Source organism: Curcuma longa, chromosome 8 (assembly GCF_044706935.1).
Source record: "Curcuma longa cultivar G26 ecotype Majalengka, Jawa Barat chromosome 8, ITB_CL_G26_1.1, whole genome shotgun sequence".
Taxonomy (NCBI): Eukaryota; Viridiplantae; Streptophyta; class Magnoliopsida; order Zingiberales; family Zingiberaceae; genus Curcuma; species Curcuma longa.
This window is the reverse complement of record NC_133868.1, coordinates 4,056,118-4,081,001: the sequence shown is the minus strand read 5'-3', so window position 1 is coordinate 4,081,001 and position 24,884 is coordinate 4,056,118. Positions and strand designations below refer to the sequence as shown.

The following is a 24,884-nucleotide window of genomic DNA, read 5'->3' as shown; positions in this document are numbered from 1 at the left end:
TACCAACACGTTGGAATTCTACATATCAATTATTACAAGATTCATTTCAATATAAAGATTTATTATGTTTATTTTTTACAGAAAATAGTAATACTAATATATATTTATTTTCACAACAATGGAATATTTGTAGTAGTATTTGTGAAATTTTAAAAGTTTTTAATGATGCAATCGAACAACTTTCCGGTGTTTATTATCCTACTGCTCATTTAGTTTTAGTGAATTTTTGTAGTATAGTATTAATTTTAAATGAACATATTAATAATGAAGCTTTAACTTCTTTTTAATTCTTGAAATTTATTTAGTTGCATTTGCTTTAGATCCTAGATTTAAATTAGAAGTTTTACAAGAAATGCTAACTTTATATTATGACGCTTTAATTCCTGTTAAAGATTCTTCTTCTCCTAATCCCGCTAATATTATATATATTATTAGAAATTATTTATCTGATATTTATAATCAATATTATGTTAAATATGGAACACAAACTAATATTTCTGAAACACAACAACAAACTACTAATGTTAATTTAAAACTTTCAAAAGCACAACTTTTATTAAAAGAACGGACGAAACGTCCACGAGGATCCTCAAGTTCCACACAGGAACTTGAGAATTATTTTACCACTTCTTTTGATTTTAATGAAGCAGACAGCGAAGATTTCGATATTTTAAAGTGGTGGTCACATAAGGCTTCAGGTTTTCCCGTTCTCTCGGTAATTGCAAAAGAAATTTTAGCATGTCCAGTGTCAACTGTTGCTGTGGAGCAGAAATTCAGTGCCGGCGGCAACATATTAGATGAACGACGATCAACTATGTCTCCCGACTCATTGGAAGCCCAAGCATTACTCGACGATTGGACCAGAGCCGAGAAGAGAATCCAAGGAATGCAACTTTCAGAAGACGATGTCGAAGAATTTGATATGGAAGGAACGAATACGACGGGAGGAACGGGAGGAAAGGAAATGGAAGTGAGTGAATGAGTGATGTAAAAGGATAAAAATGTAAAAGAACTACGTGGGCTTTGATTCCCCTATACCCTAAGGGGATACGTAGGCAACTTAATAAGTGCAAGCCCTTTTTTCAATAAAATTTAAATTTTAAATTGTTGGAACAGGAGATTCCTGTCGTGCACCCCAGTTCACTGTGTGGGTGTCTAGGGATGTTGAGTGCAGACAGTGATATTTTTTCCACTCCCCATGCACGTGTAGTGGTCTGTTGTTGGAGTGTGTGCAGTTGTCCTATCGTGCGCCCTAGTTCATTGTATAGGTGTCTGGGGTGGCGAGCCGACAGCGACCATGCATATTGCCATTGATATGTGTTGCATGTGGTTGTTACATTTGTATGTTATATGATTATTGCATTTGTGTGATATGACATGCATTATTCTCATATTGTATGATACCTGTTATTTATACATAGTATATTGACATTGTCCTTAAGTATCATATTAAGACTGTATACCTTTGATATCCATGTTGATATATATGTTGTGCGCTTCCATTCTAATATCTACTGAGTATTTTATACTCACCACTCAGACCCTGAGGTTTTTCTGTCTCCTCAGATAGCAGATAAAGACGTTGTTTGAAGCTTAGAGCGGTCTGTCAGACTACCCACATCTTACAGCAGGAGTTTGATTTTCTTTGAGTGGTTTCGGTTTGTATTTGGATGTGTGGCTTTTGGACTTATGCTTGTATACGTGGATTTTATCGTTGTATTAATTCCGCTCGCGCAGTTTCCCTTTTCGTAGTCTAGTGGAGTTTATTGTCGGTTGTTATTGTGGTTGTACCTCGTTGGTTTGTTGTTGTGGTATTTTTACATGCATGTGTTGTACTAGTAAGTGGTTGTGTCTGCCTTTATTCTTATAGTTTGGTTACTTGTAGTATGTGGTTGAGGCCGTGTGGATCCTATGTTTAAATGTATTAGGGAAAGTTGAATTATTATAGGGGAGATGCTGTCGAAATTTTTCAGACAGCCGTATCACGGAACGTGACAAATCTAAAATTAAATCCCCAATGTTAATTTTTTTTTAAAAAATTAAAAATTTAAAAATAAATTAAAAAATTCAAATTAAAATTTTAAAATAAATTTAAATTTTAAAATTCAAAAATAAATTTAAAAAATTATAAATAAAGTTAATTAAACATTCAAAAATAAATTAATAATTTAAAAATAAGTTAATAATTCAAACAAATACAATTAAAAAGCTATGAACTTAATTATAATAAAATACTCATAATTATGAAACTAACTGAAAATATTACCTAATAAAATAAAATTTTAATAAAATAAAATTTTAATAAAATTCAAAATGTGTCAAAGTGGGTTGACACATTCGTGGATCCACACGAAATGTATCTAAGAATCTAATACATTATTAGAAATCTAATATTGCTTGACTTGATTAACTCATGCATATCTACCATGTATAATATATACTTTATTTCATATGCACATAAATGTCATATCATCATGTTTATTTATTGCTTAATCTAGAATAGTTAGTTAAGGATACATGAATGTTTGATACTTGTTCAACATTATACCAGAGTGGAGCAAGATGATAGTATGTCAGGGAAACTTAGTCTAGATAGTCAAGTGGGATAAAGAGTACCTTGTTTAGCCTGTTTAGCTAAGTCGACCTAATTAAAGCTACCTTGCTACATCCTAGACTAATTAGACAAGGATTTTTTAAAAAGTTGATTAAGGTCATAATTTCTTAAAAAGACTTTGTCTAAAAAAGTAATCGTTGTTCCGATAACTAATAGTCACGTCCATTGCAACCTAGTAAAAACACAAACAGTTGGGATCTCACTTGTTTTTTCGTTGACTCCATTCGATGGTTGTGGTAGCAGCTGCTTGGTGAACAATGTATACCTACGTGGCAATTGTAGATGCTTTGGAATATGAAGCGGTAGATCGAACGACCAAAACCAAACATGTGCACTATAGAGCTGAACCTCGAGTGCCAAGTTGACTGACATCGACGTTATTAATGCGTAAGATAGATTGGTAGGTAAGGCGGCAGATATGACCAGGATGCATGTCAAGCATGTGCCAAGGATATGAGAAGAAGAAAAACACCTCGAGCGGGCAATGAAAGGGGGGCATATGATGTACCCATGCCTCTTGGCTTCTCGCGTGGAATCAATGTGAGGACCTTCGACAACAAGCATTCAACCTCAGTCATATGACCTAGTCAAATATTTAAACTACATCAATTGACCACGAACATCAATATCCAATTATATCCTTACTCCAGCTCATATATATATATATATATATATATATATATATATATATATATATATATATATATATATATATATATATATATATATACGACACACACACACACACACACACACACACACACACATATATATATATATATATATATATCGTCGTCCGACCATCGCCGACCGTCGATGCTCGCTCTCATACTCTAGTAATTGTCAAAACTTGGTATAGTCCTCACAACTGTGATATCACTCCTCTCCCCGATCGAGATGACTTATCCTATTTTAGTACAATCCTCACAACCATGAGATTGCTCCTCTCCTTGGTTAGGGCAAGAATTGCCTTATACTTGGTACAATCCTCACGATTGAAGGATCGTTTCCCTCCCCAATTGGAATTGGATTTGCCCTATACTTGGTACAATTCTCACAACTAAGGGATCGCTCCTCTCTTTGATTGGGTTGGGATTTTCCCTATACTTTGTACAATCCTTATGACTATGGGATCACTCCTCTCTCAAGTCAGGATTGGACTTGACCTATTCTGGTACAATCCTCACAATCATAGGATCGTTCCTCTCCTTGGTTGGGACAGAATTTACCCTATATTGGTATGGTTCTCACAACTATGGGATCATTCCTCTCCTCGATCGGGGTGGGCCTTGCCCTATTCTAGTATAATCCTCACAATCGAGGGATCAAACTCCTCTCCTCGGTTGGGGAAGGATTGAACTTATGGTATTCTAGACATTTTTATTATTATTCCTAGCTGCGAGATTGAGTTCCTCTCCTTGGTCCAAGCTAAATGGACATCATGGTATTTTAGGCCCTCTTATGGTATTCTTGACCTTCCCTTGGAATTTTTGACATTCTTAGTATTATCCTCCGATTGAGGGACCAAACTCCTCTTCTCGATTGAGGCAAGATTGGATTTCTGATATTGTGGACATTCTTATTATTATTCCTGGCCATATGATCGATCTTCTATCTTGGTTTGAGCTAAATAAACATTATGATATTATGGACTTTCTTATGGTATTCTTGGCCTTCCCTTATAATTTTCGATATTCTAGACAACACTAGTGGCATGGACCAATGGGTGTCACCCTGGCACAATGGTCCACTCGTGCGGTTGGTCGATGGATGGTACCTCACTCATGTTGTCGTCCATGTAACCCACTCAAAGCTTGCGTGGGGTCTATGTGGATCTTCCACCTCTCTGGCTACATAAGGTTTCGTGAAGGTATGATTTTCTTCTCTTACATGAAGGCTAACATTCTTATTCAGTCTGCATGTCTCTTTCGAGCTCTTATGGTCTTTCATGCATGCACACAAGCCTTTCCTACTTAGCTCTCCCATTTTTATTTTGTCACCGACTTGACCATAAACAGAGGGGTAACACTGACAATGCCAACCCTTGTCTAACGTGCTTTGATTCGTAGGTTTCAAACACTTTCAGACAGTGAACACACCATAGGACTCACCTCGCCTATAAGTCACAAATGAAGGAGAGGAGGAATCCAACTTAGCACTTTTATAGAGATTACAATGGTGCAGTGCCAAGGATACCATCAATTGTGTTTTAGATTTACTGCATACAAGCCTTTCCTACTTAGCTCGTCGCCGAATGAAGCCAACCCCTGTCTAACATGCTTTGATTCGTAGGATCGTGAACACACCATAGGACTCTCGCCTATAGTCTCAAATGAAGGAGAGGAGGAACTTGAGCAATCAATTGTGTTTTAGATTTACTTGATAAGTGAATGAAGAAAAAAAATCGTCTATCTCAAGGTTAGTCCAACGAAAATAGTATTTTTAAAAATGAAATGTTTAGTTTATTAAATTGTTAAAAGAGCAATTTGAAGATAAAAATACTAAAAAATAATAAAATTAATGGATTTTGTTAAACTAATGCAAGAGTAATATAGTAAAATATTTTAAAATTATAAAGCAGATAACATTATTATATTTTTAAAAGTTAAGTTTTTTAACCCTGTAAAATTAAAATATTTAAAAAAAATCAAATTATGTCTTAATATACTAAGAACCTTTTGACAATTAAATTTATATATTTCAATAAAAATAAAAAATTTAAATTTATACAATAACAATATTGAAAAAATAATCTCATTATTTCTATCCTAAATAAAGATGATACTTTATATCGGTAAAAAAATAAAAAGAAAATAAATGTCAACATTTATAATGTCAATATTAATTATGCCCTAATCAAATAATTTTTTAATTAAAACATCTTACAATGTTTCATTAAATAATTTTGTTTAAGAAATAAGTTGTTTGATAAATAATGATATTTTAAGTAAAAAAGTAATAAAAAATACCATTATTTAATTGGTTTTATAGGTATTTAAAAAATAAATAAATTTATGAAATAGGAAACATTAATTTTGTAAAAAAACAATATTAAAGATTTTTAATTTATATAATAATATTATCGATGAGGAAGATTTATCTTATCATTTTATTCTAAATAGGAATTATTTCCCATCGCTTTCGTGGTTAAAATGAAAAAAAGTTTAATTTTAAAAATGTCAAAATAAAATAGGCCTAAATCAATTTTTTTACTTAAAATATCTAACTTTATTTTCATCAAACAGTGTAATTATTTACAAATTAATCAGTTTGAATTAAAAAATATAAATTAGTGTTTGTTGTTTTCTTTTCTTTTTTTTTTTTCCTAATTTAAAGATGACATTTTTTAAAACTATAAAATTAATGGATTTTAACTATTTGTTGAATGATCTTATTAAATTTTGATCAGATTCCCAAAATGTGCCCTAGGGAACTCTTTAGGATTGTGATAAAGATACTCCAAATTGCAACCAAAGATCGGAGCCGCCACCGCCGGAAGGTGGAGGCTGAGCGGCGCCGGAAGGAGGAGGCTGCGTCGATCGACCACTTCGACCGTTTGCCGGACTCCTTGGTCCTCGAAATCTTGAACTGCATCGGCGGCGCCAAGGTCTTGGGACGGTGCTGCGTCGTCTCCCGCCGCTTCCACGCCCTCGTCCCCCTCGTCCACAACATCATCTTTCCTACCGGCTTCACCTTCGCCGACGCCACTGTGTACGCTCTCAACTGCTTCCTTGGTTGCCACTACACCTCGGATATCGTCTCGCGGTGGCCGCAGTTGAATTCCTTCCTCGATAAGTTGGAGGAACACAACGGCGTCCATATCACATTCCCGGACTGCGAGTATTACATCAGCGACCGAGTAATTTATAAATGGAAGGTCGAGCTCCGACCATCCCTCTCTCGGGTGGTCGTCTTCGCCGCCACTTCGCCGCTCCCTTCTCGGGATCCCATCCGATCATTCGATTCTTCCAATTTAACAGAATACCTGCAGGCTGCCAACGGAAATTACCGCAGGCAGAGGAAGCTGCTGATTGGCACTCCGCTGGCTGATGCCTGGAACTGGTGCAGCAGTCTCCAGCCAGTCATGACGGAATATCAGAAACTGCAAACCGTCATTGTGACGGACGCCGACGGGCAGAGGGTGCTGATCGTGGACCGGGAGTGGGTGCTTGAAGCAGTGCCGAAGTCACTGAGAGCTTGGCTGTGGCCCAAAAAGACGCGCGTGTGGTGCGCAGAGAAGCTGGAGCTGCCCTGCGGCACCGCGTACCGTGACGCGACGCTAATGGTTAGCATCACCAACGCAGATGTTCCAACGGCTGAGCTCCCGGAAGACCATGACTGGATCTGCGATGGGTTCGGAGGGCCATACAAAGAAGCTATGAGGATGATGTTGCAGAGAGAGAGTGAGTTGCTAGTTTTGTGATCACCAATTTCCGCAGAATCTAGCAAAACAGATTATTTCTTTCATAAATCAAGTTAAAATTCTTTGCTTCGGCATGCAATGAAATAAAGACAAGGAGCTAGTCTATCTATTGCCATTGTTCTTTTCCTTTGTTGGAATAATAAACTAAAGTTGTATTCTTCTGCTAAAGGAAGTCATGTTCTCCTGGAAATGGAATGACAAGCAAGTTTTTTCATGTCTCTTGGAAATTATTAAACATATCATCACACCTGATGGTTCAGTTTGTTGCGAGAGAATTATTTGCAGTTTTCACGGTGATATAATCCCTATCATGATTTACATTGAAATTGTTTCTATAAATTGTAATAAAAAGATGGAATTCAGCATCTACAGCGACGGGAGAGTATTATTCTGTAGCAATATCCCCCGAGGGTCAGTTATTCCTTGTAAGTTCTGCAAAAAGGTTGGAATCCACCAACCTAGCGGCCCCATATGCAGGTAAATCACGAGATCCATTTTCACAGGACACCAGATTGATGTTATTCGCAAATGGAGCCCTGCAATATGCCCTGACCAGCTGCGCCCGCCCGTGGGGGCCAGTTATTCCTTGTAAGTTGAACTTTGATGCAGAGGCTAGATTGTTATTATTAAAGATATCATCACACCTGCTGAAGTTCCTATCACGTCTTGTTTTGCGTTATGCAGAGGCTAATTGTGCCAACGCTTTGCTGAACAAGTGTTTGGCACAATTAACTTTATGATTTTGTTGTTATTTAATATTTAGATAGATACGGAAGGAAACCGAAAAAGATACTCTTTTTTTATTAATCATTACAAAAAAAGCGTCACATCCTACTTTTTAACACTGAGCTACTCCGATACTATCTTTACTAATCAACAATTACATTATTTTAATTTAATCAAAATTATTATCTATAAAAAATAATATTGATCAATTTAATTAAAATTATTCAAATTTTATCAAAATTAGTCTAACAAAATTAAAATTAATTAAATATGACGTCAACGTCAGCGTCAAAGGAAATAAAACGCCGCCATTTAATATGACGAACGCTTCCTTATTCAACTTCGCCTCCTCTGCTTCCTCCGCTGCCTCCCCGTTCCTTACCACGCTACCACCATCGTCTCCGTTTCCGGCCTCCTCTTCCTTTTTTCTTTACTTCAGCTCGTCACCGGATCGCTTCGTCCCCTGTCCGTTGCACCTCCGGCCATTCAGGTTGTGTCATAGATCGTTTCAAGCAATTTTTGTGGACACTATTTTTATTTTTTCGATATGTAAGGTGTTTTTCCATGGATATTGGGATAAGGAGGACAATTCCGATCCGTTTGTTAGGACTTTCCCGCAGTTTGTCTCTTCTTAGCCTTATTTTAAGAGTAAAAAGCATGAGATTTTTCAGGCTTGAAAGGATCATTGCTACCTTTTTCTAGAAAATCCCAGATTAATTTAAGTTGTTTATGAATGAATGATATAAACAACTGTGATGCTGCAGCGGAGATAGTGGGAAGTGACTGGACTTGTGCCTGATGGTACTAGACAGGCGGGATTGAATGTCATTGACCAGACTTAAAGACCTTCATCATACTCGCGTTTAGGAAAACTTCTCCATCTACAATCTGTTGGAAACGACAGCTAAGGCGCCTTTCATCGTCCATGCACCTCGTAATTAACACGTTAAGACCTGTGAGCTTGTTGGGAGCCTGTGTTTGTCATGCACAAAATTGAAAATGTGGTCATTTTTTGCAAATGGAAAGAAACCTAGTATCGATATATTGTCTGCATGAGACTTCCCTGTTAGTATGACCGTCTATGAGGCTGTCTCTTATGCAGCAATGTAGAAAAACTTCAGCTTTGACTATTACCACTTAGTTCCCAATCGTGAATTTTGATTTGCTGTTGCTAATTCACAAATAATTTTAGTTGCTTAAAGGATTAAAGACTTTTTCTTTTTTTATGTTTAATAATTGTTAATTACTCCACATGTTTGAGTTAATTTGAGCCACGCATTAGTTTTTTTAGGGTGGACGTGGCGCTGCTTAATTTTTACTTTTATTTATTTTCTATATTAAATCACTCACTCTTATGCTGGATCATGTAATCGTCTGCAGATATGGATGTTGCTCAATCAGGCTTGTTTCCGTCACAGCGTTGTAAAACTGTGCACCTGGTTTGTTTTATCTATTATTGTTATATTTTTAGTTAATGTATTTGTTGTTGTTATGTTTTTAGTTAAAATATTTGTTAAAGTTGATTGACTAATCAATTACAATAAAAGCTCGCGATCTTATTGTGCATTGGTTTGATTTATATATCTGCTTATAGTTTTAGTTAATGTATTTGTTAAAGGTGATTCACTAACCAATTTCCAGGAAGCTTGAGCTCTTAGGAAAGAAATTTATGTACTTTTACTCTTAAATAATATTTTTGTAATTGAGTGGACATTTTGATGTTGATTCTTTACTATGGCATATGCATATCTAGGTTAGGCATGCACAAGGTATTCATAATGAGAAAGGTGAGAAGGACCACAGTGCATACATGTCTCCAGAGTTTTTTGATGCACACATTACGCCATCAGGATGGAATCAGGTATAATTGATGTTTTTCTCTGAATTATTTTTAAATCTATCAACATTGTAATTAAATCAAATGTTAATTTTTTGTAATAAATAGGACTAAATTCGAAAAAGAAGCTTGTTATCCATTCATATGAGGAATAGACTACATTCTTATTGGATTTATGGTCTTAGAATTTTTCAGTTTTCAACAGTGCGATAAAGCCTAATCCATACCTAGTTCATGTGGATTCATCAATAGTCGAGGTGCATGATAAAAAATTGTCACTCCTATGTGTAAAGGTGTGATTTTACAAATAATGATATTGGCTCGTAGTTTTGATTCTGAGGTCTATTATTGCTAACTAATAGTGTGATCTTCCAATATTTAGGTCTATTGCAGGTAATTATCCTAAATTGTTGATGTAAACAATGGTACAGAACTACAGATTCACATATGGCGTTAGGTTGAAAAATATTTATCGTAGATGACAAGAAGGTTCTCAATTAGTGAGCTCAACAATTTTATAAGATAGAAATATTTAACAAATATCCTCTTAAAGTGAAATAAAAAAAAGTTTGAAGTTCAAGAAAAACTGAAAATGACTTGTAATGATATTATATCTTACTGCTACTTTTCCAGAAACTCCAATCATATTCTTGCATGGTCACATTTATTTTTTTAACACTCTTTGTAATCATAGTTGATATTGCTTCTCAGTTATCTTATACTATCCTTACAGGTTGATAATCTTCGCAAACATGTAAAAGCGTGTGGTTTGTTTGGGAAAATTGAATTGGTCATTACGTCTCCATTATTGAGGTATATTCTGATGCATATTTTATTTTTTACTAATATCACTATCATCAAAGTCATCATTATACAAACTCAGACATTTATTCTATCAATAAAAAGTAATATTACCCATATATATTGAGATTACAGAATAACTAATTAATTCAAAAGTTAGGAATTTAGATAATTTCTAGGTAATTAAATTGAGTAAGATAATGATAAGGTAATTTGTTCCTAAACTAACACTTCACGTCAAACTGAAGCATAATATTTATCATAACCAATTTAGTACATAGAAAGCTAAAATGAGTTACAACATGTGTTTGGTCAAGACAAGGTTCGAACACTATTCTGTGCTAGTCAACATGAGCAAAATTTATCGTTTTGCTTGTTGATTGGCAAGTGAAACCTATTTGAGACCGCAATATGAAGAGAGGGAGTGAGGGCTAGGGGATGATTCTGTCCTTTTTTCCTATTTTCTCCAATCTTCTTCCCGTTCTCCTCTTCCTCCTTAATTCATTCCTCCTTGATGCTTCTAGAACCGCATGTTGTCTAGCCCGATATGCCATGGGAGGGGGGAGATTGTGTCACCATGGGAGAGGTGGTTTAGGCTAGGTTATGCAGAAGGAATATGATGAGGAGGGTTTCTAGTTGGTAGAGGACTTGTACATGTGAGAGAGGTGATGAGATATAGGTGAAAGGTGGGAAGTGTTAGGAGGCTCTGATACCACCTAGAATGCTTCTATATATTAGTTTATCAACAAACAAGAATATAATTCATGTATTTATAGGTTATAGAATAACTAACCAATCTAAAAATTAGGAACTTATACTTGGTAACATAATGACCAACTAATTAGACTTGGTAATATAATGGTTAGGTAATTTATCCCTATTATAGCAATTATCATCAAAGTGTTTTTGTCCCAACTATTTGGGGTCAATTGTATTTGACTTGTCGTTTTAAAAAGTGTGTTTTCTGCGAAATTTGCTGAATATGGCTCGCTTGTTAGATCAATCTGCTAGCATTCAGGAAACTGATAAGCTGTCATAGAATTTAGTGAAAAGTTATGAAGTGGAATTGGATGTTCAGTGAGCATGATTAACTTGATTTGTTGTCTAGGATCATAAAATGTCATGAATCAGTACTAACATGGGTGGTTTCTATCATTTTTGACATGATAGTTCAACCTCCTGATGCAAGTTTAAGGTTGCTTTAATGCTATCTTGGAAGCAAAATCTTGAGTCACATAAATAGCGTGTGCTAGGGTAATGCAGATAATACTGAACATCCTTATACCCTCATGTTTTGCATTGGGTACCTTTCTTTATGTCACTCAAATTGTTAGGTTAGCTGATCCTATCTCTTATGCTATTTGTCTGTAGGCCCACAATGAAATCAAGAAGGCAGTAAGGACCTAAGCAAGGGAAAACATGCATAGTTTGCCTTCGACTTAACTTTTTGGTCTTGATTGTTGATCTGTATGTTTGCATCTCATGTATATCTGGGTATATCCACATATTTTATCTGAGGGACAGGATATTCTTTCAATATTAGTTTTTGTGTGTGTGGAATGTACATATGGGATAGAAATATAAAGCCACGGAAGATTAGAAGAAGAGACTAAATGAATATTATCTTATAATTATCTAGTTTAGACGATCTCTAATGTATTCTACGGTCCAGTTATTACACTTTAGTAATTTTTTTTATAGGCAACAGTAAACTTTGTGTCTTAAGTTGTCTGTCACAACCTTACATGTACCAACATAGAAATATTTCTTTCCCACTCCCCTGTCTTCCTCGAAATCATAGACCAATTTTTTATAGTTATACTATATATCCTCAACTATTATTTTCTTTCTTTTGATTAATATTCATGTATTTGACAATTTGTTTTGATTTTGGCTATGACCTAAATGGTTTATTTGATCTACTAAGATTACAGGGTTTCATAAGAAAGAGATATTTTCCATTTTCTCATGAAATAATATTTATACTTTTTGGTCCACAAGATCTTTTTGACCCAGCTAGGATCAGTTGAACATGGTTAGGATTTAGGGTTTGTTTACCTTGGAGGATGGATAGAAGAGGGAAAAGGATCAACAGTGGGAAAGAAAAAGAAAGAAAGAGGGAGAGTCACTGGAAGGAAAGTGAGGATAGAGTAAGACGAGTAACTCAGAGCAGCCTAGCCATGAGTTCATGGTCAGTCCGTGGTGAGTTCTTGATCACAATTTGTGGCTAGTTCACATCTGTAACTCGCGTCGGCGGTCAGTTGGCAATGAGCTCATGTGTCCATTCTTGGCTTGCTGCAGACACCATTTTTGCTTGTGAGGAAAGTAAGGACGGATGGACAAAAAATTGGCCAAAATTGATGCCTAAACACATTTCGAATATGTCAATGCTCTAATTTTATGTCAAGTAAATGGAGGAAATGGAGGAAATTATCTTGACTCTTGTGCATTCCATCCTTTTCTTGATCAATTCTTTAAGATAATCAGGGCAGCATTAGGGATTATTCATTTTTGCTTAGTACATTTAGATAGTAGAAGATGTTTTATGCATCACATAAACAAATCAATGTTCTCTGTTATATATTTTTAATTACAATGACAATCTGATACAGGACAATGCAAACAGCAGTTGGAGTGTTTGGAGGTGAGAGTTATACTAACGGAGTGAATATACCTCCTTTGATGGTTGAAAACACAGGGCACAGTGGTCGACCTGCTATTTCCAGTTTGAATTGTCCACCTTTCATAGCAGTTGAACAATGTCGTGAACGCTTGGTATCCTCTTTTTTGCAGCTTCTATTTGTTAAAGGTTTAAAAATCAATTTGCATCAGTATTCTTATTGCCTACAGTTTTTTCAGTATCATACAGTTCATAACATTTGTGACACAAAGTGTTCATATATATATATATATATATATATATATATATATATATATATATATATATGTTTCATCCTCGTGTGCTTTTTTTTTTTTTTTTAATTTTTGAAGACCCTTCTGTTATATTAAATCTTTAATAGGCTGCACACCGCATGCATGCATTGCTGGTTATCAAAGTTTTTTATTTGTTTGTTACATTGAAATGATCACATTTAGTTCTATTCAAGGATTGAAATACCGTGCCGTGCTGTCTGAAACTGGTGGTTTTTACTGTTCCGACAAGGGACCGACACCGGCACAATACGTGCGACAATCTCGCGTGCATCATTGCCTATGTCACGCTTGCGAGACAGAAAGAATCAGAAACAGATAGAATTAATTAATGCGACAAAATAATTAACTCAACAAATGGAATCAATTAATGCGACAGAAGGAATCAATTCGATTTCTTTTGTCGATCGTGAGTACGATTAATAAAAAAATGTTATATTAACAGATGGAGACTTACTTGGAACCATTGGCCAAGACAATCGACAACGATTAGCGGCGATGACGAGAGATCAACAGTGGCGAGGAGGCGGTGGCAGCGAGGCTATGGCAAGATAGTAAGGCAGTGACCACACTTTGAATAGATATTGTTCCAGTCGGTACACCGTGGATGATCAAGCCATCGGTTCAACGAATTGCTAACGTGCACGCTCCTCGAAGATAGCTGACCGAGAAAGACAAAGACACCTGAAAAGCACTTAAAAAGAGAATTAGAATGACATCGAGAGTGGGTCCCGATAAGTCACTCCGACGCTCAAGTTAGGGTTTTGCATGAGGAAGGAGTTTAATGACTTGAAAAAATTAAGATTGATGTGTGCATACCTGTGCCTATAGGTATGGGTAACCTTTTATAGAGTTGATCTTCGAAATATTAGCGTTCGTTTAGGAAATATTCCAAGATACCCATTTCAGTTTTTTAGAAAGATTCTGAAATATTCATTTAAGAAATATTTTAAGATATTTTCCTTATTATTTTGGTAAAACGGTCTTAGAATTTCCTAATCTTAAAGATGAACCGACTTTATGACTTTATCCCGCATGACACATGGGGGTAATATATTTTCGCCATATCACAAGCATCCCCAATTAGTCTAGTCGAAGGAGGCGTAGTTCAACTGATTGGACTGTGCTGAGTTGTTATCGGGATACCTTGATAAGGTGTTATCGCTCCACCATATCACAAGCATTCTTAATTAGTCTAGTCGAAGGAGGCGTAGTCCGACTGACTTGATTATGTTAAGTTGTCGTCCGGATACCTTGATGAGGTAAAGTTGTGAGCTCAAGGCTCGGTGTTTTACGTGACTTAGGGCTCGGTGTTCCAAGTCTGTTGTAAGGCAAAGTTGTGAGCTCGGGGCTCGGTGTTCCGAGCCTGTCATAAGGCAAAGTCGCGAGCTCGAGGCTCGGTGTTTCGGGTCTATCGTAAGGCAAAGTCACTCGAGATTGGCCTTGGGGCTCGGTGTTTCGAGCCTCTCGTAAGGCAAAGTCGCAAGCTTGAGGCTCAAAACAACCTGTCGTAAGGTAAAGTTGCGAGCTCGGGGCTTGGTGTTCCGGGCCTGTCGTAAGGCAAAGTCGCGAGCTCGAGGCTCGGTGCTCTGGGTCGGCAAAGTCGTAAGCTCAAGTTGGTATTCCGAGCCTGTCGGGGTCGCAAACTCATGGTACTCGGTGTTTCAGGCTTGTCGTAAGGCAAAATCAAAATTACGAGCTCGGAGCTCGATGCTTCGGGCCTGTCATAAGGCAAAGTCACGAGTTCGGGTCTTGGTGCCCCGACCCTATCATAAGGTAAAGTCGCAAGTTCAGGGCTCGGTGTTTCGGGCCTGTCATAAGGCAAAGTCACGAGCTCGGGGCTCGGTGTTCCGGGCCTGTCGTAAGGTAAAGTCGCGAGCTCGGGGCTCAGGTTCCAGGCCTGTCGTAAAGCAAAGTCGCGAGCTCGGGGCTCCGTCGTAAGGCAAAGTCGTGAGCTCGGGGCTCGGTGTTCCGGGCTTGTCGTAAGGTAAAGTCGCCAGCTCGAAGCTCGGTGTTCCATTCCTGAGAGTTTTGAAGCACTTCAATATTAAATTTATGAAGCAATATTCTAAAGATTAATGACCCTATGAATGAATTAAGATAAATAGAGTTTAAGAAGATATCCTGATGATCCGGAGAGAGACTTATGCTAATGTTGAGGCTCTACTTCAATAATGGTAGGAATGACTCCTTGTCTGATGACATTTGCTAGAGAGTATATGTCTTGAGTCGACACCGTCGTAGTTGCAGTAATAGCCAAATTATTTTTTTTCTTCTAAAAAATTACTTTATTTAGATCTTGTCGGAAGCATTCTCTAATGTTCCTGCTTGAGATCACCTACGGATGAGTCACCAGTCTGAAGATGGTGAAGTCACGCAAGACCCGCAGACGGTGGAGCTCCTGTTAGGCATGAAATATTGCACATGCCCTTATGGCGGCGGTCTAGGGTAGAAGTGCGGACTCGTCTTGGAGGCTGGATTGATGGAGGGGTCGACCTCTAGCTAGGAAATCACAGATTTACTCGGGAGTAAAGCTAGTGGAGCACCGAGTGGGACTGAGTAGGCAGATTGACAACTGGGTTAGAGAAGGAGAGCTCGGGTGGTCACTGAGAGGAGAGCTTGGGCGGTGAGTAGAGATTCGGGCGGTAAGGGGAGAGCTCGGGCTTAGAGTGCGGGGCCTCGAGCTGAGCTAGCTGTGGGGTTAGGCACCGATCTGAGCTAGTCGGCTAAGAGATCGGGTCTTGCCTCTGTCGTGTCGTTGCCTTGGACCAGATCTTGACTTTATTGACCTAGGCGTATTAACCCATAACATGAGTCTCCCCACAAATTTAGTTGAAGGAGGCGTGAGTCAGATTGACTAAACTAATTCTTCAGCCCGAACTCAAGTTGATCATGAGTCAAGAAAGGCAACAACCAGTTGAAGCGGCATGACCGAGTTGACCGAGACAAGATGGTCGAGGACAGCGATAGTCGAGATGAGACTCGGGACAGAGATGACTGAGACGAGACTTGGGACAGAAATGACCAAGATGAGACGGGGACTCAGGCTGGTTGAGACGAGGCTCGAGACAGAGACGGTCGAGATGAGACTCGAGACCGAGATTGGCCGAGATGAAACTCAGGACAGAGATGACCGAGCCGAAACTCGGGACCAGGCTGGCCGAGACGAGCTCGGGACATAGGTGGCCGAGACGAGACTCGAGGCCAAGGCTGACCGAGATGAGACTCAGGTAGAGATGGCCGAGACGAGATTTGAGATTAGACTAGCCGAGATGAGGCTCGGGATAGAGAGGGTCGAGAGATTGTCGAGGTCGGGCTTGGGACCGAGATGGTCGAGACGAGATTCGAGACCTAAATGGTCGAAATGAGACTCGGGACAAGGCTGACAGAGACGAGACTCGAAAGGATGACTAAAACGAGACTCAGGACATGACCGAGAGACTAAGCTAGCTGAAACAAGACTCGAGACAAGGCTGGCAGAGACAAAATTGGGACAAGACTGGTTGATACGAGACTCGAGACAGACATGGTCGAGACGAGACTAAGGACCAGGTTGCCCAAGACGAGGCTCCACAGGTGGCAGAGATGGCCGACTAACCGAGACGAGACTCAAGGGGCAGAGAAGAGACTCAGGACAAGGCCGACCGAGATGAGACTCGGGACAGAGATGGTCGAGATGAGATTCGGGACCAGGCTGGTCGAGATGAGGCTTGGGACAGAGGCGGCAGACGACTCGAAATTGAGATTGTCGAGGCGAGGCTTGGGATCGAGACAAGACTCGAGACCGAGACTTGGGGCTTGGGATCAGACCGACGAGACGAGACTATCGAGACGAGACTCGGGACAGAGATGGTCAAGATGAGACTTGGGACTAGCTGATCGAGATAAGGCTCGAGACAGAGGCTGGCCGAGACAAGACTCGGGACAAAACTGGCCGAGATGAGACTCGGACAGAGATGATCGAGACGAGACTCGGGAATAAGTTGGCCGAGACGAGGCTCGGGACAGAGGTGGCCGAGACGAGACTCGGGACCAAACTAGCCGAGATGAGACTCGGGACAAGGCTGACAGAGATGAGATTCAGGACAAGGCTAGTTGAGACGAGACTCGGGACAGAGATGGCTAGACGAGACTCGGGATCAGGCTGGCCGAGACGAGACTTGAAGACAGAGATAGCCGATATGAGACTCGAGACCAGATTGCCGAGACGAGGCTCGGGACAGAGGTGGCCGAGACGAGACTCGGGATCAAGCTGACCAAGATGAGACTCGGGACAAGGCTGGCAGAGATGCGACTCAGGACAAGGCTGGCAAGACGAGACTCAGGACAAATATGGTCGAGACGAGACTCGAGATCAGGTTGGCCGAGACGAGACTCAAAACAAGGCGACCAAGACGAGGCTTGAGATCGAGATTGCCGAGACGAGACTCGAGACCAAGCTGGTCGAGACGAGACTCGGGACAGAGGTGATCAAGACTCGAAACTGAAATTACCAGGCAAGCTGACCGAGACGAGACTCGAGATAGGCAGGCTGGGACCAGGATGAGATGAGACTCAGGACAAGGCTGGCCAGAGACGAGACTCGGGACCAGGCTAGTTGAGACGAGACTCGGGACAAGGCTGACAGAGATGAAACTTGGGACAGAGATGGTTGAGACAAAGATGGTCTAGACGAGACTCGGGATTAGGCTGGCCGAGACGAGCCTCGGGACAGAGATGAGCCGAGACGAGACTCGGGACCAGACTAACCGAGATGAGACTCGGGACAAGGCCGGTCGAGACGAGACTCGGGACAGATGGTCGAGACGACACTCGATACCAGGCTGGTCGAGACAAGACTCAGGGACAGAGGCGGTCAAGATGAGACTCGGGACAAGGCTAATTGAGACGAGACTTGGGACAGATATGGCCGAGAGATGATCGAGGCTGTTGGCCGAAATGAGACTCGGGACAGAGACGGTCGTGACAAGACACCGTGGATATTGCACAGAAAGATATTAACAAGTCTAATAGGAATAGGAAGGAAATAAATTCTTAAATACTTAGCTTTTGATGGAGGAGGCTTTTTGCCACCGTTAGGAGGATCAAGGGGAAAAAATTCAGAAAGGGGTCGTAGCTTTACTTTCCGACGGAGCTGTGATTGTCATTAATTCTTTCAGTGTTAACCATTGTAGCGTCTCGTCTCAGTTTTTCCATAGATGACGTCAATTTATTCCGACCAATACACCGTGGATGATCAAGCCATCGGTTCATGAATTGCTGACGTGCATGCTCTTCATAGCTGTCTGAGAAAGATGAATAGACCTGAAAAATACTTAAAAAAGAGAATTAGAATGACATCGGGGGTGGATTCTAGCAAACCACTCCGACACTCAATTTAAGATTTTGTATGAGGAAAGAGTTTAATAACTTGGAGAAATTAGTGTTGATGTGTACGTACTTGTGCCCATAGATATGGACAATCTTTTATAGAGTTGATTTTCGAAATATTAGCGTCTGTTTAGAAAATATTCCGAGATACCCGTTTTAGTTTTTTAGAAAGATTTCGAAATATTCGTTTAAGAAATATTTTGAGATATTTTCCTTATTCTTCGAATGAAACGGTTTTAAGGTTTCCTAATTTTAAAGATGAACCGATTTTATAACTTTATCTTATATGACATGTGGGGATAATATATTTCCGTCATATCATGTATGATTTCAATTTGAGAGAGGATTAGAACTGATCGACGAAAACATCGACGGGAAGGGAAGAAGGCGGCGGAAGAAATCGTTATCAGTTAAAGTTATAATCAATGTTAGATCTATTATATGTTATATAAATTTTTTTTGTTAAACATATTAATTAAATTATTTATATAATTTCTAATCAATAATACTATATCAATTATAATGATAGATTATATAAATTAATAATTAATTAAATAAATTATTAATTAATTAATATAATTATAATATAAAATTTTATATTTTTTAAAATATAAAAAATCAAAATAAAAAAAATAAAAATATTCTAATTAAAATTTTAAATTCGTTTTAATAATTTATTTAAAATTTAAATTTAAATTATTTTTATAAATTATAAATAGATTAAAATATCAGAAAAATATTTAAAATATTTATAAATAATATTATAAATAATTCTAAAATTTCTAATTGTTAAAAAAAAATAAAATATATAAATATTTTAAATAAATTTTATTTTAAAATAGAATATAAACTATATATATAAATATATAAACTATAATATTTAAATTATAATTAAAAATTTTAAATTCATATTTATAATTTATTTAAAATTAAATTTTAAATTATTTTTATAAATTAAAAATATATTAAAATTTCAGAAAAATATTTGAAATAATTTTAACATTTCGAATTGTTAAAAAAAAATATTTTAAATAAATTTGATTTTAAAATGCATTATAAACTATATATATAAATATATAAACTATAATATTTAATACATATTATTCAGAATATTTATAGACTATAATTATATAAATATATATTATATAAATCAATAATTAATTAAATGAATAAATAATTAATTTATATAATTATTATATATAAATTAGGATCTTTATGTTAATTTATATAATTATTATAGATAATAATTTTTTTGTCTTAGAATCAATTTGAGATTTGGATCCATGAATATCAACATATTTAACTTTTTTACTTTAGGATTCTTGCTTTCTAAATATTTGAAATACATATTTTTGTTAATATGAATGTTTTTACCTGATCTGCGTCTAGGATATAGTTTAGATGATTCCTATCTTGTGCACTTCTGATTATTTTAAATTGAGAAAGTTGAATTGTTGGAACTTGGAGGTGGCTAGAGGGGGGGATTAAATAAAGAATCAATCAGCTAATTAACTAATTAATTGATTTAATGAGTGAATAGCCTTCTTTTCGAAATTAAGAGTTCTCTCCTACAAATCGGTTAGTACGCAGCGGAAAATATTGCAAACAAAAACGAAAACAAGAAGACACAGTGATATACGAGGTTCGGGGATAACTTGCCCCTACTCCTCGGCGTGTCCGTAAGGTGGACGAAACCTTGATCTTCGGTAGATCGAACCCCGGCGAAACCGGCTAAAACAATTTCCTCCTTCTCGGTGGAGTGACCTCTCCACAACAATCTCAATGATAAAATGTAAGTGCAGAGATTTAGAAAGAGCTGAGATTGAGGCTACTACAATATGAACTTACAGCACAAGCCTGCCTCAATCAGATAGGAAACTCAAACTTCCCGAGAGCAAGAACCTCGTTGCACCACCTCGGGCAGCAGAGCTTCAGTAAACACCACGGGAGCAGGAAACACAGGAGCAAGAGCAAGAAGACGCGCACTGCACTTAGGGTTTTTTGAATCTCAGCGTTAACCCCTCTTCTTCTTCATCTCTTGCTTTTAAGCTGCTTGCTTCAACGGCCTCTGAGTTCACTGCAGGATCAACCTGATCATCCTCTGCAGCTCAGACTTTGTCTTTGCCTGAAAACAAAGTGAAGCCAAGCTCGACAATCCTGCACAAGCTAAAGCAAACTCTTGACCTTTCTCATTCTTTATCAAATTCAAACTTCTCCTGCCAATTCACAGATGATTAGCAAAGCATATAAGAGATAAGAGATAGTCAGATAATCAGAAATCAGAGCAGTCGATCAGAATAAAGTATAATCGATCAAGCGATCGATCAAATATCGTAGGCCGTTTCTCACTAAAGCGTGTAATCGATCGACTGATCGATTACACAGGTTCTTAATCGATCGGCCGATCGATTAAGGAATGGTAATCGATCAGTTGATCGATTACCCAATCGATTAACTTCGGTTTCTTCACAAAGCGCGTAATCGATCACCCAATCGATTAAATTCGGTTCTGTGGAATTCCCCGAAATTCACAGAAGGTTCTGTAATCGATCACCTGATCGATTAAACTTTTAACTTTGATCACAGAATGTTCTGTAATCGATCATCTGGTCGATTAACCAAACTACCCTTGGTTAATCGACTTACTGATCGATTAAAACAAGTCAGACTTCAAGTCCTAAATCAAAACACGATCAGGTTAGCTTGGGTCTCACCCATGCCAACCACATTGGACTCTCTAGCCTATTCTGTTAACGATCCGGTCCAGAGGTAGATTATCGAATCTCCTCCAATCAAAATTCGGTGCAGAGAACGAGCTACCTAGAGCCCTCTCTTCATCCGGTCCACCTAGTCCGGAGAACGAGCTACCGAGCCCTCTCCGACTTCATCCGGTCCAGAGAACGAGCTACCGAGCCCTCTCTGACCTAGTCCGGAGAACGAGCTACCGAGCCCTCTCCGACTTCATCCGGTCCAGAGAACGAGCTACCGAGCCCTCTCTGACCTAGTCCGGAGAACGAGCTACCGAGCCCTCTCCGACTTCATCCGGTCCAGAGAACGAGCTACCGAGCCCTCTCTGACCTAGTCCGGAGAACGAGCTACCGAGCCCTCTCCGATCTCATTCTCTAATCGATCAATCTGAATATGAACTTAAATCGTTGTCAACATCAAAACAACAATCAGGACAAAACTGCATCAACAGCAAGTGTTCGTATTAATTCAATACAAGATGGTATTAGTCTTTTTTTCCTTCTATGGGACGAAAACGTGCAGTTGATATTGATCTATTGACATTCCCAGACCAAGCTAGCAAACAAACTAGGATTGATGATGCTTATATAAGAGAGAAGAAGAAATTAATCGGTCAAAGTATTGTTAACTTTTTTTATTTTAATCGTATTCCCCTTAATGCAGCAAACAACACATACTATCGTAGTATATCCAACATCCAAAAATTTGATCTTGGTATTCAATCTCCGACTGCATATGAAATTGTTGGTCCGTATTTAGATGGACAAGTGGAGGAGATCAAGACTTGGATTCTATTATGCAAAAAGCAATGGAGCTTATATGAGGTTATGTTGATGTGTGATGATTGGACAGGACCTACACGGATGAGCATCATCAATTTTCTGCTATACTGCAATAGAAAGGTGATATTTTATAAATCTATTGATGAAACTACAGACTATCATGATGCACTTTACATATATCGTTTGATGGATAATATAGTTCAAGATATAGGTGCAGAACATATAGCGCAGGTGATTATAGATAATGGTGCCAACTTTAAGAGGCTTGAAGAATTATTAGAACAAATGTATCAAACATTATTTTAGATACCATGTGTAACACACTATATCGATTTGATGATGACAGATATTGGTAAACTCGATATAGTGAAGAAGATAGTGAAAAAGGGTCGATCGTTAACAAAATTCCTCTATAATCATCATTGGGTCTATGAATTAATGAGGAAATTTATTGATGGAGAAATTTTACGACCAAGACGACTAGGTTTGCCCCTCACTTTCTCCTATTAAGATCGTTGTTTTAGAAAAAAAAAGCTGATTGAACTCCATGTTCACTATTGAGGTTGGGAAGCCTCTTGATATTCTAACACGACCGAAGGTAAAGAGGTGCAAAAAATTATTATATATGTTAGATTTTAGGACTATATTACAGTAGAGCCCTTGTACATTGTTCTACGTAAAGTCGATATGGACAAGAAGCCAAAAATGGGTAACATTTACCGTCTAATTCATGAAGCAAAAGAGGAAATTAAGAGACATCTACAATCACCAACCAAGTATTAACATTATATTGATATAATCACTGTAAGATGGGACAATCAAATAGGAAAATATATTCATTTGACAGGTGCATATTTTTTATGATAAAGAATTTTTAATATTTGCTATTAATAATTATGTATGTTTAATTATTTTAGGTTATTATTTCAATCCGGTATATCAATATTGTTATAATCTTAGCACAAATGAAGATCTATTAGTGATCCTCAGAATGTAATATCAAGACTACAAATAAATAGAAAATTAGTTACCGAGGCTATTAATGAAAGTTGATTATTTCGAGAGACATATGGTTCTTTTAGCGATCCTTTTGTAGTTTTATGTAGATATAAAATGGATGCAGGTAAATATAGTAAAAATTATTATTAATTATTATCAACAAATATAAATATTATTTTAATTTTATTCTTATTTATCTTACAACTGAGTGGTGGTTACAATATGAAAGATCATCTCTAAATTTGAAAAAGATTGTAGTACGGATTCTCTCACAAACGTCTTCAAGTGATTGTGAAAGAAATTGGATAACTTTCTCCCTCATTCATACAAAAGTACGAAATCGTCTTACGTTCATTATAATATGCGCCATTCAACTAAGAGCAATAACAGAAGAGAAGCAAAAACAAATGTCTGATGATGTAGACCCATTTGATATTGGATTCGTCCAATTAAGAATGATCCAATGATGGATTGGTGGAGCACTGTTGAGGCTGAGAATCCATTACTTGATGAAGCAGGATATCTACCATGACCATCTCAAATTTTTACTCAGCAAATTGAAAAAAATACAAGCTAGAGAAGATATCGGTGTGGAAGAAGATGATAATGAAGCTTTTGATCAAGAATTTTGATTTTTCGGATCTTGGCCTAGATGTTCTCAAACATTCCAACCTCAAACTCAATCAAAGTCCATAGATAAAGGCAAAGGTAAAACTCCCGTAACTTTTACTAAAGGGAAAAGAAAAGTCAAAACTCCTGCTTTTAAGGAAAGGAGTCAATTGAGAATTAGTGAAAATCCACTCGATACAATTAATGAGCAAAAACATGACAACAGTGATGAAACATCATCACCTTCTGACACTGTAGTTCGACGAGAAGTTCGAAATGAATATAGTGATGTTGATAGCAGTGCAAGTATTTATGGAAGTGATGGCAGTGGTGATGCATCTAGTGGTTGTAGAACTTATGTTTCCCTTACTTTAGCACCGGAGCCTTGGACATGTGAGAAAGATTACACGCATGCAACCCAAGATGATGATCATAGAACTAGAACTATTAAGACTTAGTAGCAACGTCGATCTAAGGTTGACAAACAAAAGGAATCTCATAATTATCAAGATATGAAGGAGAGTTTAGCTGAGATTGATTTTGATAGAAGTTCATCATACTCTCAGCCTTCTTATTATAGCTCTGATGCATCATATGGTTATCTATCATATCAGAGCTCGGGGATATATGTTTATCCTTATCTTGTGCCTGCACCCATTCCGATTCCATGGTGTCAGTTGAAGTCCAACTTTCAATGGTGAATCGAGAAATGTTGATGGACGTGTGGAGAAATCAATATCAATATTGCATGTTATGGAATGATTATTTAATCTGGATGTTGGAGAACTATGGAGTTGATCTAACCAGAATGTTGTAAAAATCAATGCTTCCATCTGACTCGCACCATTCATTTTGGTATTAGTAAGGTAACATATTATGATGTATCAACTATCAATTTTAATTCAAGTTATTGATAGATCAATTTTCTTTAAAGAAAAATATATTTACTTATTTTTGTTTAACAATATTAAGTTGTTCAGTAATTGAGAACTTATATAAAATCAATATACACCTTATTTTTAAATTATACACAATAAACATATT

General features: G+C 37.6%; 2 protein-coding genes and 1 pseudogene across 2 annotated transcripts in view; all 3 read left to right on the top strand.

Moving 5' to 3' along the window:
* The first annotated feature begins 6,032 nt into the window (after nt 1–6,032).
* LOC141833872 (F-box protein At5g46170-like) lies at nt 6,033–7,215 on the top strand. The gene has a single exon (XM_074721382.1). The coding sequence runs from the start codon at nt 6,033–6,035 to the stop codon at nt 7,035–7,037; it is 1,005 nt and encodes a 334-aa protein (XP_074577483.1). The 3' UTR covers nt 7,038–7,215.
* Nucleotides 7,216–8,080: 865 nt separating this feature from the next.
* LOC141833346 (phosphoglycerate mutase-like protein 1) overlaps nt 8,081–24,884 on the top strand; it is a 31,094-nt gene continuing 14,290 nt past the window's right edge. The window contains 6 exon segments of the mRNA XM_074720766.1: nt 8,081–8,145; nt 8,147–8,253; nt 9,144–9,202; nt 9,517–9,624; nt 10,334–10,413; nt 13,014–13,176. Of these exon segments, the coding sequence (XP_074576867.1) occupies nt 8,081–8,145; nt 8,147–8,253; nt 9,144–9,202; nt 9,517–9,624; nt 10,334–10,413; nt 13,014–13,176 (582 nt within the window).
* Nucleotides 21,844–22,538, top strand: LOC141833109 (uncharacterized; annotated as a pseudogene).

Bases quoted from the DNA above. Each gene is read 5' to 3' on its own strand.
- LOC141833872 (XM_074721382.1), top strand. From the start codon at position 6,033: ATGTGCCCTAGGGAACTCTTTAGGATTGTGATAAAGATACTCCAAATT.